The sequence below is a fragment of the Malurus melanocephalus genome, unplaced genomic scaffold (assembly GCF_030028575.1).
Source record: "Malurus melanocephalus ecotype Western Australia unplaced genomic scaffold, MMel_1.1 scaffold_165, whole genome shotgun sequence".
NCBI classification, from domain to species: domain Eukaryota; kingdom Metazoa; phylum Chordata; class Aves; order Passeriformes; family Maluridae; genus Malurus; species Malurus melanocephalus.
Window position 1 is genome coordinate 1,210,697 of NW_026623397.1, and position 14,845 is coordinate 1,225,541.

Genomic DNA, 14,845 nt, shown 5'->3' on the forward strand with positions numbered 1-14,845 from the left:
CCCCCCCAGTCAAACCATACCCAGAAACCGCTAAATGTAGCAAATGCAAGGGTTTGAAGACACGAATAGTCTGACAATACCAGGAACTGTTATCTAWCCAAGCAACCCTTCTGTATTAAGAGTCTTGCACTGAGGAACAGCTGAATTCTCATGTCCTAAAGCWCCCCTTTGTGGAGCAGCCATGAGAATCAGTCCAGTTCAGTTCATTACATAAATGTAAGGGACAAATCTTGTGTGTGCCATTTGAATTGAAATGCGCTGCTGTGGAAAAAGGACATGGCCAGACATGTACAGGAGTACAGCTGTGTGCCAAATTCATCCTTGTGAATTCTGGCTTTAGTTGATTTTCATCCTGTATTTGTATTCTTTAGAAAATGTCACAGACATRCTCTGTTCAACCATGAAGTGCACCTTTCTCATTAACATGAGGAAAGAGGGTGTGACCATCTGTTCCCTGACAGGCACCTGCAGTGCTGTCTGCACATCTGTGTAAATATATCATGAGGCTGTAAGTGTATATTGTGCTGCTGTCACCACGTTTTCCTTCATTTTCCTTTATGATGGCCTTTCTGAAGTCCCTGTAGTCCTAATTTACTGTTACAAGTGTGAAGAAGGCTCAGCMCAAGTTTAAGGCAGTGAACACTGGCAGTGCTCATGACCCAAGTTACACTGCTGCTGTCCTGTGCAAGGTGCATCTTGGTCCCTCCCTGCTTCAGTAGGGATTATGTGGGTGACAGATCTTTCTGATGATGGATTTAATAAACAGATCAGTARAGAGGCCATGAAGAGAGAAAACTGAGTAATCATATTTTCTCTAAGAAGAGCACTGACACTTCAGACGCCATTCCAGGAAAGATGTGTATCACATCCTCATGGCAAAAATCAAGCTTGCATATATCTCAGACAGGAATACAGCTGGAAGATTATTTAAGTGTGTTAAGAGCCAAAATGTAAGGTCTGTTTCCTTTGCATGARATCTCAGTGAGTTTTGACAGTAAACCTCATGCAGTCATCTGCAAAGGTGMGCTTGTCTTGGCTTTATAAATCCTTAAAAATCACTGTAACCAAGATAGTCTGATGTTAAAAAGGAGCTAGCATCTCTTCCTTGTGTTCATATGATAATGGACAGCAATTATTGCCCTATGATTGTTCCTCACCCTGAAATAGATCTTCCATCTCTGCTTAGGTGGATTTTTTTTTAACTGTAGGAGCACATGGATGTTTGACCACATAGCCTGAAAGACCTAAGTGCTTGGCCCACTGTCTTTCCTCTAAAGCCACTGAATCCCTGRTCCAGGAATATGGGTTGGGTTGATAGTCTAGTTAAAACAAGCGAGAGGAAAACTTTAGTGATTRCAGCAAACACTTTGCAAATGGGAGATGAAAAGTCATAATATGCCAAGGAGATAAATGGATTTTATGGAATATGGTTCCTGTGCTTTTATAAATCCAAGTGGAAGTTTATTTCATAATGCCTTGGATTTCCAACCCTTTTCAGAAAAACATGAACTTGGATCTTTCTGTCTCAGGTATCCCTGGAATTGAGAAAACAGGTGTTTTTGTGGTTGTTGGTGCTTTTCCCTGGGGTCGCAGATGTTCACTTGAGAAGGCTTCTGATAGGGCTGGAGAGCAAGGAATGCTGTAGCTTTGAACAAGCAGCCCCAGGTTTTCCAGCTATCTTCTTGGCCACAGYTGGATTTGCTGTTTCTCAGACTCCTGTTGTGCAGGTGACCAGAACTGTGTGATGTAGCCAGTTCTTGGATCSTCACATTTGAGTGGCTCCTTCAGGCACAGAGCTGTCCTGCTGTCACCACTGTTCCCAGGCCTGAGGAGAGTGCTCTCCCAGTAGTTTACAATCTCATCTGGCCAAGGGGCAGTGGAGATAGAGCAGCAAAATGAAGCTAAAGGGAGGGAATGCAGGAGGAGTGGTGTCAGGGCAAATACAGGAGTTTGGATGAACCAGCTGCTTTCAAGTTTCTGTAGCTGTTCAACAGTAGAGGTAACCCCATTTCTCTCTTTTTGAATCTTTCACAGGAAATCCAAGGGAAAGCCAAATGGTAAAAAGCCAGCACCAGAAGAGAAGAAACTTTACCTAGAGCCGGAATACACAAAATCCAGAATTACCGACTTTGAATTTAAGGAGCTAGTGATGTTACCACGGGAAATAGACCTCAACGAGTGGCTTGCCAGCAACAGTGAGTATTGTGTTCAAACAGCTCTGAGCTTGCTGTCCATGCTTGAGAGGCCATTCATTCATTCCTTTTGCTGTTTTCAGTGCTTAGAGAAACAYTCAGTGACTATTTATGCTTACTGTGTAACGCATGTCATTATACCTTGAGTGGTAATTGAGCTGTCTCATGCACAGCCCAGCTGTGCTCAGCAGTGTAAAAGCCTTGGTGCATTTCTTCCTCCCAGTCCCTCCCGTGGCACTGAAGGCATTGCAGTTTTTGATGTTCCCATCAAAATTCCCATTGACTGCTTGCTGAACTGGCTGGTTCTGCAAATTTCTGACTCAAGCTACGGACCTTCCAGAAGCATTGTAAAACTGTGGTTTCTGAAGACTTGTATGTAAAGCAACTTATGCCTAAAGCCAGAAGTGGTGGAGGCTTTTGGTTAGATTTTATTTCTCCCCACTGATTTCAAATCTAGGTGGAATTACTGTGGATTTAAACAGTAGACAGGGTGAAACTCAGAGATGTGACCAGCTGCTGTGACTGAATGTTGTACCYGTGTACCTCAGCCCTGATTTACTGCACTCCCCTGGGCGTCTCCTGCCAGTCCTCATTTGCAGCTATGGCCCACTCTTGTTCATACTTTCAACAGCATGTAGTACTAGCAAGAAACAACTTTAAACTGCACACTAGGAAAGTTTATAGGGACTCATTAAGAAAAAGTGAGGTGCCCTGTGAGAAGYATTAAGATGTTAAATTATCTCAAGAGATTTTTTAAAAGTAGAAGTGTACTAGGTTTCAAACTGGTTGTTTTTACAAGGAGTTGTGTCGTGAAAACTATTAGTKCTGTTTTCTAGCCACTGTATATTTTAAGTCTGACTTCAAAAGAATGTAGCAAATTGTTTGCCTTCAGCTTACAGCWGAGTATTCTGCTGTAAAGGTGAGGCTGATGATGGAGACGCTTTCCAGTCTTGCTGCTTTGTGAGTAATAAGAGCTAATGCATCATGGTGCTTTCATCTTAAACCAAAACAAGAGCTTTCATTCTGTGTAACTCTTTGTTTTGCAGTTCATCATTAGGCTCATTTAGCTAAAGCATGTTTAAATTCGTATGCAAGCTCAAGATTGAGGTCGCTTCACTTGCACTATTTAAATAATTGTCTGGAAGATAACGAGTGTTTGAAAGTTTTACTTCTGAATTTCTTTTTTTTTTGTTTATTTTTCAGCAACAACTTTCTTTCATCACATCAACTTACAGTATAGTACAATCTCAGAGTTCTGTACAGGAGAGTCATGTCAGACCATGGCAGTGTGCAATACGTAAGTCAATATTTTCATTTATGACATACACAAAGTTTCYATGTCTTCAGAGTTGCATGGGGGAGGATATTGATAGTCATCAGGCAAGTGTATTACAGCAGATCTCTGCTTGTTGAGGACGTGTCAGCCGTGCATCCTCTCCCTTCAGCAATGAAGTGTGGTGGAAGTCTGGTTTTGTGGAGGACTAGAAGGATGTGAATCTTTGAGTGCTCTGAGCTGTTTTATAAAGTCAGATCAGAGAGGCAAATGACCACATGTGTGCCTGGTGAAGAGGGAAAAGGAAGGYRTTAAGGAARCTTCCCTGCCTGACCCTTCAGGAGTCACTGGCGTTCATGAGCTGGGAGCAAGACCCCTTCACAGCTACACACCCTGCACTCGCTCAGACCAGCTTTCATTACTGGCTTGTCCCACGTTTTCCATAGCAGAGTCCTGGACATCCAGATCCTTAAAATTAACCTGGTACAGTGACTAAATAACCTCACAACAGCCCAATCCATTGCCCTCACAGAGGGACCCTGAACAAAGGAAACTCCAGGCTTTTATACTCTCATAGCTGAGAAAGCCCACATSAGGTATTGGTGTTGTCAGATCCTGCTGTGTCCTCCGAGTGTCACCTGGCTGGGCCACAGGTTCCCATGTCCTTTGTTGTGCTCCTGCCACCAGAGCTCAGCCCTGAGCCTGCAGTGCAGCTTCTCATGGAGGTACCTGCATGGAGTGTGCTCCTCAGCAAGGGCAGGGCAGGACTGTCTGTACTGGTTACAGCACTGGGATTCCAGAGAAGGCAGGGGAGGAGAAGTGGGTTGTGAAAACCTCAGAGGGTGCTTGTGACAGCTGGAATGCTGACAGAGCACCAGGCTGCTGGGGATAACCTCTAGCCTGAGGTGARCCACAGGCTCTCTTCTCTGCCTGAGCCCCTGGGCACAGAGGACACAAGTGGCAGCTTTGTGAGAGTAAGGAAAACGTTTTGGTTTGGCACTTCTCCACCTCTAGAACTTAGCAGGCTTTTTTAACATTGTCTAGCTGTCAGTTCTGACAGAAAGCTTTGTAGTTTTACTGTACAGTGTTAATGTAAGAAAAAGTTAMCATAAACTGCTCTTGATGAGCACAGTCCAACATGATGGAATATGAGATCCAGTCAAGTATGMATAAGCCTGTTGTGTTTTGGGTTTTTTCCTCCAACAACATCATTGTGTAGATGGTCCTTTTCTTCCCTCCTCTTGCATTTCCCAGGATTAATTTAGCTGAGATGGATTTTTAAAGAGAAGACTGGGCAGTTAATGTCATAGTACATCAAACAAACATCCCAGGAAATGTACACAACAGAACCAGARCTRTATATTCTATCTCTGACAATCATTRCATAGTTCTTAGACAGAAAGCCTTGTTTAATGCACTTAGGCTATCATGTACACTTGAAATTAATATCAGGGGCTTTGTTTGAGAGCACTCAGAAGCATGCAAAGTGTATGGAGGGTATTTTTGCATGTAAAAGTTGGAATGATAACTGTTACAGAGTTAAAGGCCATGCTAGAGACTTTGAAACCAAGCTGGAAGAGAAAGTAATAAATCTCTGCTGGGCCCAGATTTTATCAAAAGGAGACAGCATGTCTCTAAATAAGAAATGGTGAACAGTAAGATGAGTATTTTGTTGATTCTTGTTCCCAGGCTTGCTGGTGTTTAAGATCCTGATGTAACACTGGCTACCCCAAGCACTGTTTAACTGTTTATCACTTGGCTGGTGGGAAATAGTGGCTAAAAGGAGRTGGTGATGTGGAACCTATGTTAGTGTTTCTCCATTCTGCTCTAGTGAGCCTTAAACAAGAGTTCCCTGTAAGCAGTTTGTGCTGCAGAATAAAGAGAGGAAGTGCCTGTAGGTGACTCCAGCTGTAGCCTGTATTTTTAGTGGTGGRGACTGATAGCAGAATGTTCCTACCCTTTGTTTTGGAAAACTGAAAAATTGTGCTATTTGGGAATAACAGGAAGCATGTCTACAYTTGGGTGAAGCACTTGAAATGGTTTGTGTGTAGCTAAATCATAACAACTTCAGTACCTTCCTGTACTGGGGGCAGGTGGTTGATTAATGTTTGCAGACTGGAGGCTGCATGCTTTAGCAGCTGTGTGGGTCTGTGAAAAAACCACCGAGGGGATCAGCTGCCTACACACCTCAGTACAGTTCAGCTTTGAGGGCTCCATTCGTCATTGTGTTCCCCAAATCCTGATCTTTTTGTTCTGCCTTTCCTAGCTCTGGTAAGCTAACCRTGTGCTTGTTGTGTTGGAGAAGCACCAGTTGCTGTGGCTCATTGTACCTCAGACATGTCTCCAGGGTGTAAAGAGAAACACCTAAACATTAGTGCCCATTGCTGATTAATGGAGTGCTGGTGGGCACTCCAGACTTAGCCTTCTTTGGCCATGTTTATTCGTGACCACTGGAATAAAATCATAGCATAACATCTGGCTATGTAAGATTGCCATAGAATTACAGTACCTTGGAATGAGGGTGAAGTTTTCCCTTTTTTTCCTTGCTAATTTCTTGGGTAGTTCCATATTAAAGTCTGCATTCTGTTCCACTTTTATGTTTCCCCTGCTCAGTCCCTGACAATGCATTTTGGATCAAACCATTTTGGTCATGCTTAAGAAAGGCTTTTTTTTTTTTATTTAAGGTTGATATGTTCAAGTAACTATTGAGAATTGGTTGCTTGTCAAGTTACTTGACATTCAAATTGCATTGCAAGTACCCAGTCCTAAATTTAAAGTATTTGCTGGCACAGTAAGCACTGGATACACTTGAATGTCTGAGGTAAGGTTTTAACATCTTGGAGAAGCTGCAGCCAACTGACAAACTGCAGACAGATGCAGCTTTCAGCCCTCTGTCAGATACGTGAGATAGCACAGCCATCTGCACACAGTGAGGAGGAGAATTTCTGCTTATGGTCACCAGGAGATCTGACCAAAACTTTGTCTCGGTGTAGAACAGACAGAAGCAGTTGCTGGCAAGGTGGGATAATACCAAGAGAAATATCATAATGACCAGTTATCCTCAAACTTTTAATGAGGGTGACATGAATATAACTGTGGGAATTACTTAATTTTGCTCATTAATGTATTTATCACATGTTGTAAAGAGGTACTTTATTTTAACACAGCATTTACTACTAAAGTTTAGTATTCTTGTTATTCCACAAACCAGCTTTAAAGCACCTTGAGGTATAAACTGGTTTTCTAGCTGACATTTGGGTAAAACTCGTGAAAGTGGTGCAGTGAATGTACTACATAAGAGCCTATACATAAAAGGATGGATTTACAAAAAATCCTGAGGCGGAAATCAAGGATGGATGCAAACGTTTTGGAAGCCCACCTTTCAAAATGTGRTTTTGGTCCAGTGAAATCCCTTAATTTATAATTCTTGTCACTTATTTTTTTCTAATCTTAGTCTTCTTTATCGTGTTTACCTTGCCCTTGGTGTCTGTGCATATGGAGGGTATTTCTTCCTAGAGTGCTTAATTTAAATGTAAGTTCTCCCAGCTGTGTGGTTTTATGTGATGCCTCCTTTCTCTTCTCTGCCATCCAAACATTGCCTAGCCCCTGTGAAACCGTCCAAACTGTTGCAGCTGCTGACAAACACTACATTCCTGCCTCTGACTTTTATCCTGCTTTCTTCATATACCCTGTTTTTTGGTATTTCTACCAGGACTGTCTCTCCTTCCTTTCCAGGCAAAATAATTTCCACAGTATATGCTTTTCCCTCCTTCCAGAAGCTTTTCTTGTATGTTGATTTAACTTCTGGTTTGGCTTCTGTGTCATCAACACCAACCCAGATGTTTTAGAGGAAAAGGGATAAAGTACATACATATATTAAGATGCAGGATTGTGATTTAATTTGTGGTTTCACATGTGTTATACTTCATTATTTGCATTGCAGGTCCTTCTCTGTTAAACCCATTGTAATTTCTCCCTGGGATTTAGAACAGAGCTGCAGAAGCCTCATGTTCTCCATACTGGGGAGATTTAAATCTGCAACTTTTCAAAAAGTGCCTTCAAGTCTCATCCTCTTGTCCTTTCTGCTTCCCATCCRTTCCCTAATATGGGCCCGTGCTGTCACAGTGCCAGTGGTGGAATGCAATTAGGCTTCTGTGCCCAAGTGAGCCCTTCCACGGCCCCATCCTGCTTCCTATCTTGCTCATGGAGATAACTGCAGCGTGGGTGGAAGCTGTGTACCAGGTGCRAGATGTTCATGGCCCATCAGGGGCTCCTCTCTTCCCCTAAGGGCTGTGAAATCTCTTCAACAGCACCTGAAGCATGAGGAAAATACATTATTCTGATCAACAGGGCAATCCTTGTAGTTATCCCCTTGCTGTTAATGATTCTTCYTTTTAATTCAAATTTTGCATAATTAATTTCCTAATTTTCAAGGAGAGGCAGAAGGGGTATGCAGTGGGATGCTAGAGCAGATTAATTCACATACATGAGAATATACGTGAACTTTCACAGTTGCCAGATTGTTTCTTTTTACTAAAATCCAATTATCAACACTCATTTTTGCACCTCAGGGGAACTCTAAACTGTGCTTTCCATCCTGTAGTTGAGGATTCCTGCAGCAGGAGAGAACTGCTGAGGTACAACAGTCCAGCCTGCCTCTGCTCTTGCTGGCAAGCATTGTCTTAAAATCCAAAATAAGGTTGAATTGCCTGGGACTGTCTCTCACTGCAGGAGTAGCCAAACGAGGTTGTGTGTTGGTGCACTAGGTTGTGTAATTCCTAAGAGGTGGATTGTACAAAGGAAGTGAGCAGTGAAGAGCACAGTCTGTGCCTAAGGGCCCAAGTGCTGGGTTTGATGCCTGACATAGCTCTAGAAAGAACTTTTGACTCTTGCTGTTTCACCCACTTGCTCACCTTATTATGCAATTTTGCAYTAAATCCTTGTCTGTCTAGTAAATGACAGAGTGACCAAGCACCACATAGTAAAAAGAAGCTGAAAGAAAAATAAAACCTTAATGTTTGCAGAACTAGTTTGTAGTTGCATTTCCTCCCCTAACTTGAACTACTCATTTCCTTTTATTTTTGTAGGGCTTGGGGCATGAACAGTGTCGGTGCCTTCACCTTACCACCCTCAGGTCCCTGAAGATTCTTTTAGGGCAATGAAAACACATCATAAATTAAAATATTTTAGTTGATGTAACATGTTTTTTTTTCCTTTAATTGCCTCATGATGGTTCTGCTGTTCAGTACCTATAAACCCTCTCTTTCCAAGGGACACACACAGATCCTTCCAAGCCATTGGAATCTAGTCCTGTTAGACTTAAGGTGGCTAAATGTGACACTGGAATGATACCTGGTGTAGGATACAACGAGGCTTGTTTAGTGATGTGGTACAGGACTGTGCCTGAAATTTAGACATTCTGAAGGAAGTTCATAAACTGGAACTCAAGGCATGTCTCATAGGAATGTGTAACATAGGAAGAAAACAAACAAAAAAAACCAGAAATTTTTTTCCTGAATTCCTTATCTGTAAAGCATTTCTCACTGTGTGCCTAGTCCAATGGATAACTACTTCTGGTAGCAATTAGGGATGCTTTCATTAACTATGACTTTTTCAAAAAAAGGAGCAAACCTTGAGTTATTTTGTAGCCTTCAGATTCTCTGTCAGCTGAGGGATGGTTGCAGTTAATCAAAATCATTGTGGCTAACTGAATTATGATTGCTTTTGAAGGGCCTATTCCTTAAGATCCAGCAGGAATATTCACTGGTGGCAGAATCAAACGTAAATTCAGGTGTTTGGGGGAGTCTGTAACTGTAACATAAAGAGCAGAGTTCAAACACACGCAGGTATGGATGTGCAGAAGGAGCCTGAAAAACTTTCCCTGGGTTGSATTTTGGAACAGGATTTGAAACACTTGTAATCAGTGCCAGTACTTGAGCMCCAGGCTGGAAAAGGTAGTGTTTTGGAGCCACCGTCTGACTGTTTCACAGTATTGCACTAAAAAACTAATCTGCTCTGTGATGCTAAGCTTCACAAGTTCATCAGTTTATCACTGCAATGTTGCTGCCCTTTAAAAATAGTTCTGTAATGTTTTCCTGTACAGTTCTGTATGTATGTAAACCTTYCATGGATAGGGAATTATCACTCCCTCAGCAGAACTCCTCCCCTTGGAGATTTCTCAGCAAGGCTTTCTGGGCTTGGTACTGCTCCTGCATGCTGGCCTACATTGGTGGGGAGAGACAAAATCAGCCAACAGAGGATCAATGTCTTCCATGCAGAAAAGAAGTGAATGTCTTCAGTAACAGTTGTGATGTGTTTTGGTAATGTTGGAGCTGTTGTTKTGTGTTACTTGGACACAACCTCTGAGGGGTAACTGAGGGGGCAGAGGGTGATGTGGTGACACTGTCCCTTCTCTCCACAGACAGTACTACTGGTATGATGAGCGGGGAAAGAAGATCAAGTGCACTGCTCCTCAGTACGTTGACTTCGTCATGAGCTCAGTGCAGAAACTAGTGACGGATGAGGACGTSTTTCCAACAAAATACGGTATGGCTGCTTTCTGGAGCTCTTTGGGGAAGCCATCAGTCAAATGAAAGTTGGCATTCAGCATGTGTATGAATATCAGCTTTCTCACTTCTGTTTGATGGATTTTAGCTGGGTTTTTTTGTAGTTTTCTTTGTGTGTTTCTTTTGTAGTTTTGTTTGTTTGGGTTTTTTTTTAAAAGGAAGATTGTAAGTTTGGTTTATTCTTKCAGTAGAAAAGACTTACACTCTTGGTGTATGAACTGGGGTGAAAGTCTCACAAACCTGACCCCTTGGTCTRTATTCCATTATCAGTACCCCTTTTTTTCAAGCATTTGGAGATAATCTAGCCTGTGTTCATAGACGATAGAATTCTGAGAATGATCAGCATGTGTGTCTTCAATACAGCCTGCTGATAGCAAACTTCAGCCTTTGTGTGGCTTTACTATTTCCGTTAGAGCCTCAATGCATTAAGAAACGTGGGAAGTGAATTGGTTTGTCAGGAATGTGGCTTGCTTTCTTTGCCCAAGGCTCTGAAACGTTGTCTCTCAGAGTGTTTGCAGTCTCCTTTCCCTTACAAAGATTAAATAAGAATGTGATTTTTAAGATCKGAAAAGCAATAGCAAAGTAATTTTAACTCAAATTTATATCCTAACAAGATTGCTACATGCAATGCCTTTGGTTAAGGGGAAAAAATAGAAAGTTGAAGCTATTGTTGTTGGGCTTAATCAGGACTAAAAGCAGCTGGCTTCATGAGCTGCTTCAACAGGTAATTGGGAAACTAGGACATTACAATATAGGACATTACAGTATGGAAAACATTAAGCTAGCAGCCTTTGCTTACAAGTAGCTTGATCTGGAAAGAGGCAGTTTCTTTCCCACAGGATAGAATTTCAACAGTGAAATGAGGGAAGTTRTGTAGAGTTATATACAAACTGCCATACACCCTTAATGTACCCTGGCTTCTGTTTTAGGATCTCTGAATTGGTGTTCGGGGGAAAACCCACTTCTGGGCAAACTAGATAAGGACACAGAAGAACCTCTCATTTTTACAGCCAGTAACAAAAAATGTRGCAGCTTTAGAGGACAGCTGCCCTTGCTTCCTGCCTTTTGAMTGCTTAAGGTTTAAAATTTAACTTCAAATGAAAGTGCTTAATACCTCCTTAAATTTGTCCCCTGAATTCCTTTGAGAGGATAATATTCCACAGGGCTCTCAGGTTGTCTGCTCTGTCTGGTGGGCTGGTTGCCATCACGGTGTTTCTCCATCTTCCTTTCAGGCAAGGAATTCCCAAACTCATTTGAGTCCCTAGTGAAGAAGATCTGCAAGTACCTGTTCCATGTGCTGGCCCATATCTACTCCTCACACTTTAAGGAGACTTTGGCACTGGAGCTGCACGGACATTTAAACACACTCTACACACACTTTATCCTATTCATCAGGGAGTTCAACCTCGTGGACCCTAAAGAGACCACCATCATGGACGACCTCACGGAGGTCCTCTGCAGCAGCAGCGGGAGCAGCAGTAACGGGAGCGGCAACGGGAGCAGCAACAGCGCAGGAGCACAGAACCACGTGAAAGAGAGATGAGCCCTCGTCCCGGACCCAAACTAACATTATAAACAGTATAATCTATTGTGTGTATGTGTATGTATATGTTCAGATATACATACGGGCATATACAGCGATGAAAGCTGACCGCAGAGATGCTGCCACGCAGGACGCGCAGTCGTACGGGGCTGTACGGAGCTTTGGGTTCATGCGCCAGCCGGCGAGAAGTTGCACCGATTTTATTTTATTTTCTGTCCACTCCTCCTTTTAGCTATTCAGATGGATGACAAGTGCTGTTTTTAGAGAAGAGCCAAGCTTGAGAGTGGGGCCACTCTTGGTTTTTGGTTGGGTTTTTTTTTTTTTTCCCCTTTTGGTTGGTTGGTTGGTTTTTTGTTTTTCTTTCTTTGGTCTTGAGTGCAAGCCCTTTGGTCTTTCTAGGATGGTGGTCCTGCCATTTAAAAAGTATCTATTATATTATAAGAAGTAACTTTTACTTTGAAGTGGCTTAAAATGCAGGTTTGTTTGGGGTTTATTTTGGGGGGGCGGGGGTGGGGGTGGTTTTTTGGTTTGGTTTTACATAGACTGCCCCTTACCTTACCCAAAGCTCCCCCATTGAGTGCATCTTGCCCTTTGTTAGCTTGGAATGGGAAGAAACTCCTGGCTTGACTAGAGTAGCAACTAGGGGCTTGCTACATGTTGAAAGTGGGCATGGTTCTCCAGTTGTCCCATCTACTCAGTCACAWGGTGTGAATGTGCAAGAGGATCCACAAGCCTTTCTGCTTATTGCTCCTACAACATATATACTCTTTTCTCTGCTCCCCTGCCTCTTCTTTTCCCTGGTACACCTCCAAAGGTAACAGGAGTAGGGTCACTGTGGTCCAAAACCATGTGCAAGCRTCACCACCATTTGCTTTCCCTTGAACAGAGGCCCCGGGGAGGGGGGGAGAAGGGTATACTGAGTCAGTCACCGCCTGTGCTAGAAAGATGGCTGTTGGCATAAAATTATATTGTTGGCTTATTTTAGTTCATCTGTTCTATAATAATAAAAACAAATCTATCAGCCACAAGCTTTGTTTTTGTGTGTGCAGCGTCAGAAGTCACCAGACTCCACCCCTACACCCTCCCTTCCACCACTGAATGCTGCTGGCCCTGCTGGCAGCYAGCTTTATAAATAATGGGTTGTGATTTTACATTTATAATGAATTCCTTGCTTTTCCCAGTAGTCCTAGGARCTGCCTCCCCAGGGAAGATGAAGGAGGGTGGCTGTGTGTACAGAGGTTTCCTGTGTGTACAGACATCCATTCTGCAAATGCAGTGGGTTCCTGGATAACTTGAAGCAAATATCACAGCCTCTCTGGATACAGTATTCTATCAGTACTGTGTCTGGACTGATACTGCTTTCTTCAAGTTTCCCAATTCTTGCAGTCATTGTTTTCCAGCTGGGAAAATGCCAATTTTGCTTGCACTTTTTTCTTATATCAAAGCTGTGACAGTTGTTTGCTACTGATTTTGGTCATTACTTGAGGCATATACATGATTAATAATTGACCTTGCATAAGTCTGGGAAGTTTTTCTGGAGTAAAGTCTGTACCTGTAGTAAAAGGCAGTAAAGAGAAGAAAGGTAGAACAAGTGCAAAGAAAAAAAGCAAACGAAAAGCACAACCAAGGGGTGAAATTTAAAAAAAACCCARACAAAAACAAGGCATGAGAATWAAAAAAAAGCAAGAACAAAGCTTGTGAAGAAGCRTGCAAATAGCAACACCAGATTTTGACAAATAAGTGAGAAAAGAGAGTAAGTCACAGAAGTGAGAGAAGAGCAAAAAGGCATGAGCACAGAAGAGAAGTGGAAGAGTGAGGGATGGGGGAAGGGATTGAAAACAACCTCAAACTTTATGATGCCAGATTTGTCCTGTGTTCCTTATTTTTTGGGATGGTGGGTACCTTCCAGCTGTGCTGCAGTCTCACTGACCTGTTCAGCTGGGTGCAGTTAACACAGGCTGTTCAAGAACACTCCTTCCCCACCATATCCAGACAAATATTCCCATTCACTCTCCCTTCATGCTGATGAGAGCCTTTCCATTACAATTCCCTGCACTGAAGTCTGGAGGGAAAACCAGAGGTGAGCAGTGGCAGCCAGAGCAGCACCATGGGTAAGGCTCCTCTGCTGCTCGCCCTAAGAACCCAGGGAGTTCAAGAAACTAAGCACAAGAACAACCCATACCCAAGTAACTTTTGGTAATTCGTGGTCTTCCTGCAGAAATGCATTTGCAGTTGTGTTCTCTAAAAGACCATTYAGAAGTGAAGCATTTGAGAAAGATTTGACTTGAGCAAGAAGCAGTTCAGCCCTGGAAAGACTGACCTGGTTCCAGCTCTTGAGTTTCCAATGACAATCCAGTGATGTCTGTGTCAAGCACAAGGGTGACTGTGCCTTAGTTTCCCATCGGAGAGCTGGCAGAACCTCGTAGGAAGTCTGGGAATGCACGTATTGGCTGCAGGCAGCAAACAATTCAGCTGCCAGGAGAGCAGTGAAGTCCCAGGGTAGCTCTGGAAGAGCCTGCTGTTGTTCATGGCAGCTGTCCCGGGTTCACTCTGCAGGCATTTGATATTCCTGAAAGCACCGGCGCTTCATCTGCCAGGGTAATCGCTTTATATTTTACAAGCAGTTAACAAGAACACAAATAATGAATCCTGTTTTAGTGTGGCCTATCTTGTTGGGTTTAGCAGTGGGAATAAGGAAAACACTGAAAGAGTGCCAACACCAACGTTCTTCCTGTTAGGAGTAAATGTTACTGTAAAGCTCAGCCCGAAGGCATCTGAGGGTATTGCAGTGGTTACTGAATTACTCTGTGGAAACTTAAGATACAGAAGTGCCACTAAGCCTTTAGAGCCTGTCAGTGACTTCCTCCCATGCTTARAACATGCCACCCATGCCCCACCCTGTGAACACTGAGCTTGAATTTACCTGAGATGAACTGGCAGGCTTAGGTCTTCTAACACTGCAGTAATTGTCATATTGCTGCTTTAAATACACTTTGTAAATTGTATGAAGTGCTGTCAGAACAATAGAGGCAACTTCTTTATCCTGCATTCAATGCTCTCCCCCTCCAAAGGTCATGACACACCATACCATGGGTTGAGGGTTGCTAAGTGAATAAAATACTCCAGAAAAATAACCGAACATTACTCAAAACCACCTTTTTGAACCATCTAGGTACACACACACCCCCCCATCCTCCCGTACATGCATTTGGCAGGCCTTGCCTTGCCAAACTCAGCTTTACACCTTGTCAGTGCAGAATCCCTGACCAAC

The 14,845-nt window shown here is 42.9% G+C and overlaps 1 protein-coding gene across 3 annotated transcripts in view; it reads left to right on the forward strand.

Annotated features, from left to right (window-relative positions):
• Positions 1-12,595, forward strand: part of MOB2 (MOB kinase activator 2) — a 107,059-nt gene extending 94,464 nt beyond the window's left edge. For all 3 annotated transcript variants that reach the window (XM_057372173.1, XM_057372172.1, XM_057372171.1), the window contains exons 2-5: positions 2,035-2,195; positions 3,396-3,489; positions 9,887-10,011; positions 11,264-12,595. In XM_057372173.1, the coding sequence (XP_057228156.1) occupies positions 2,035-2,195; positions 3,396-3,489; positions 9,887-10,011; positions 11,264-11,574 (691 nt within the window). In that variant the 3' untranslated portion in view covers positions 11,575-12,595. The remainder of the gene's footprint in view (positions 1-2,034; positions 2,196-3,395; positions 3,490-9,886; positions 10,012-11,263) is intronic.
• Positions 12,596-14,845: the final 2,250 nt, after the last annotated feature.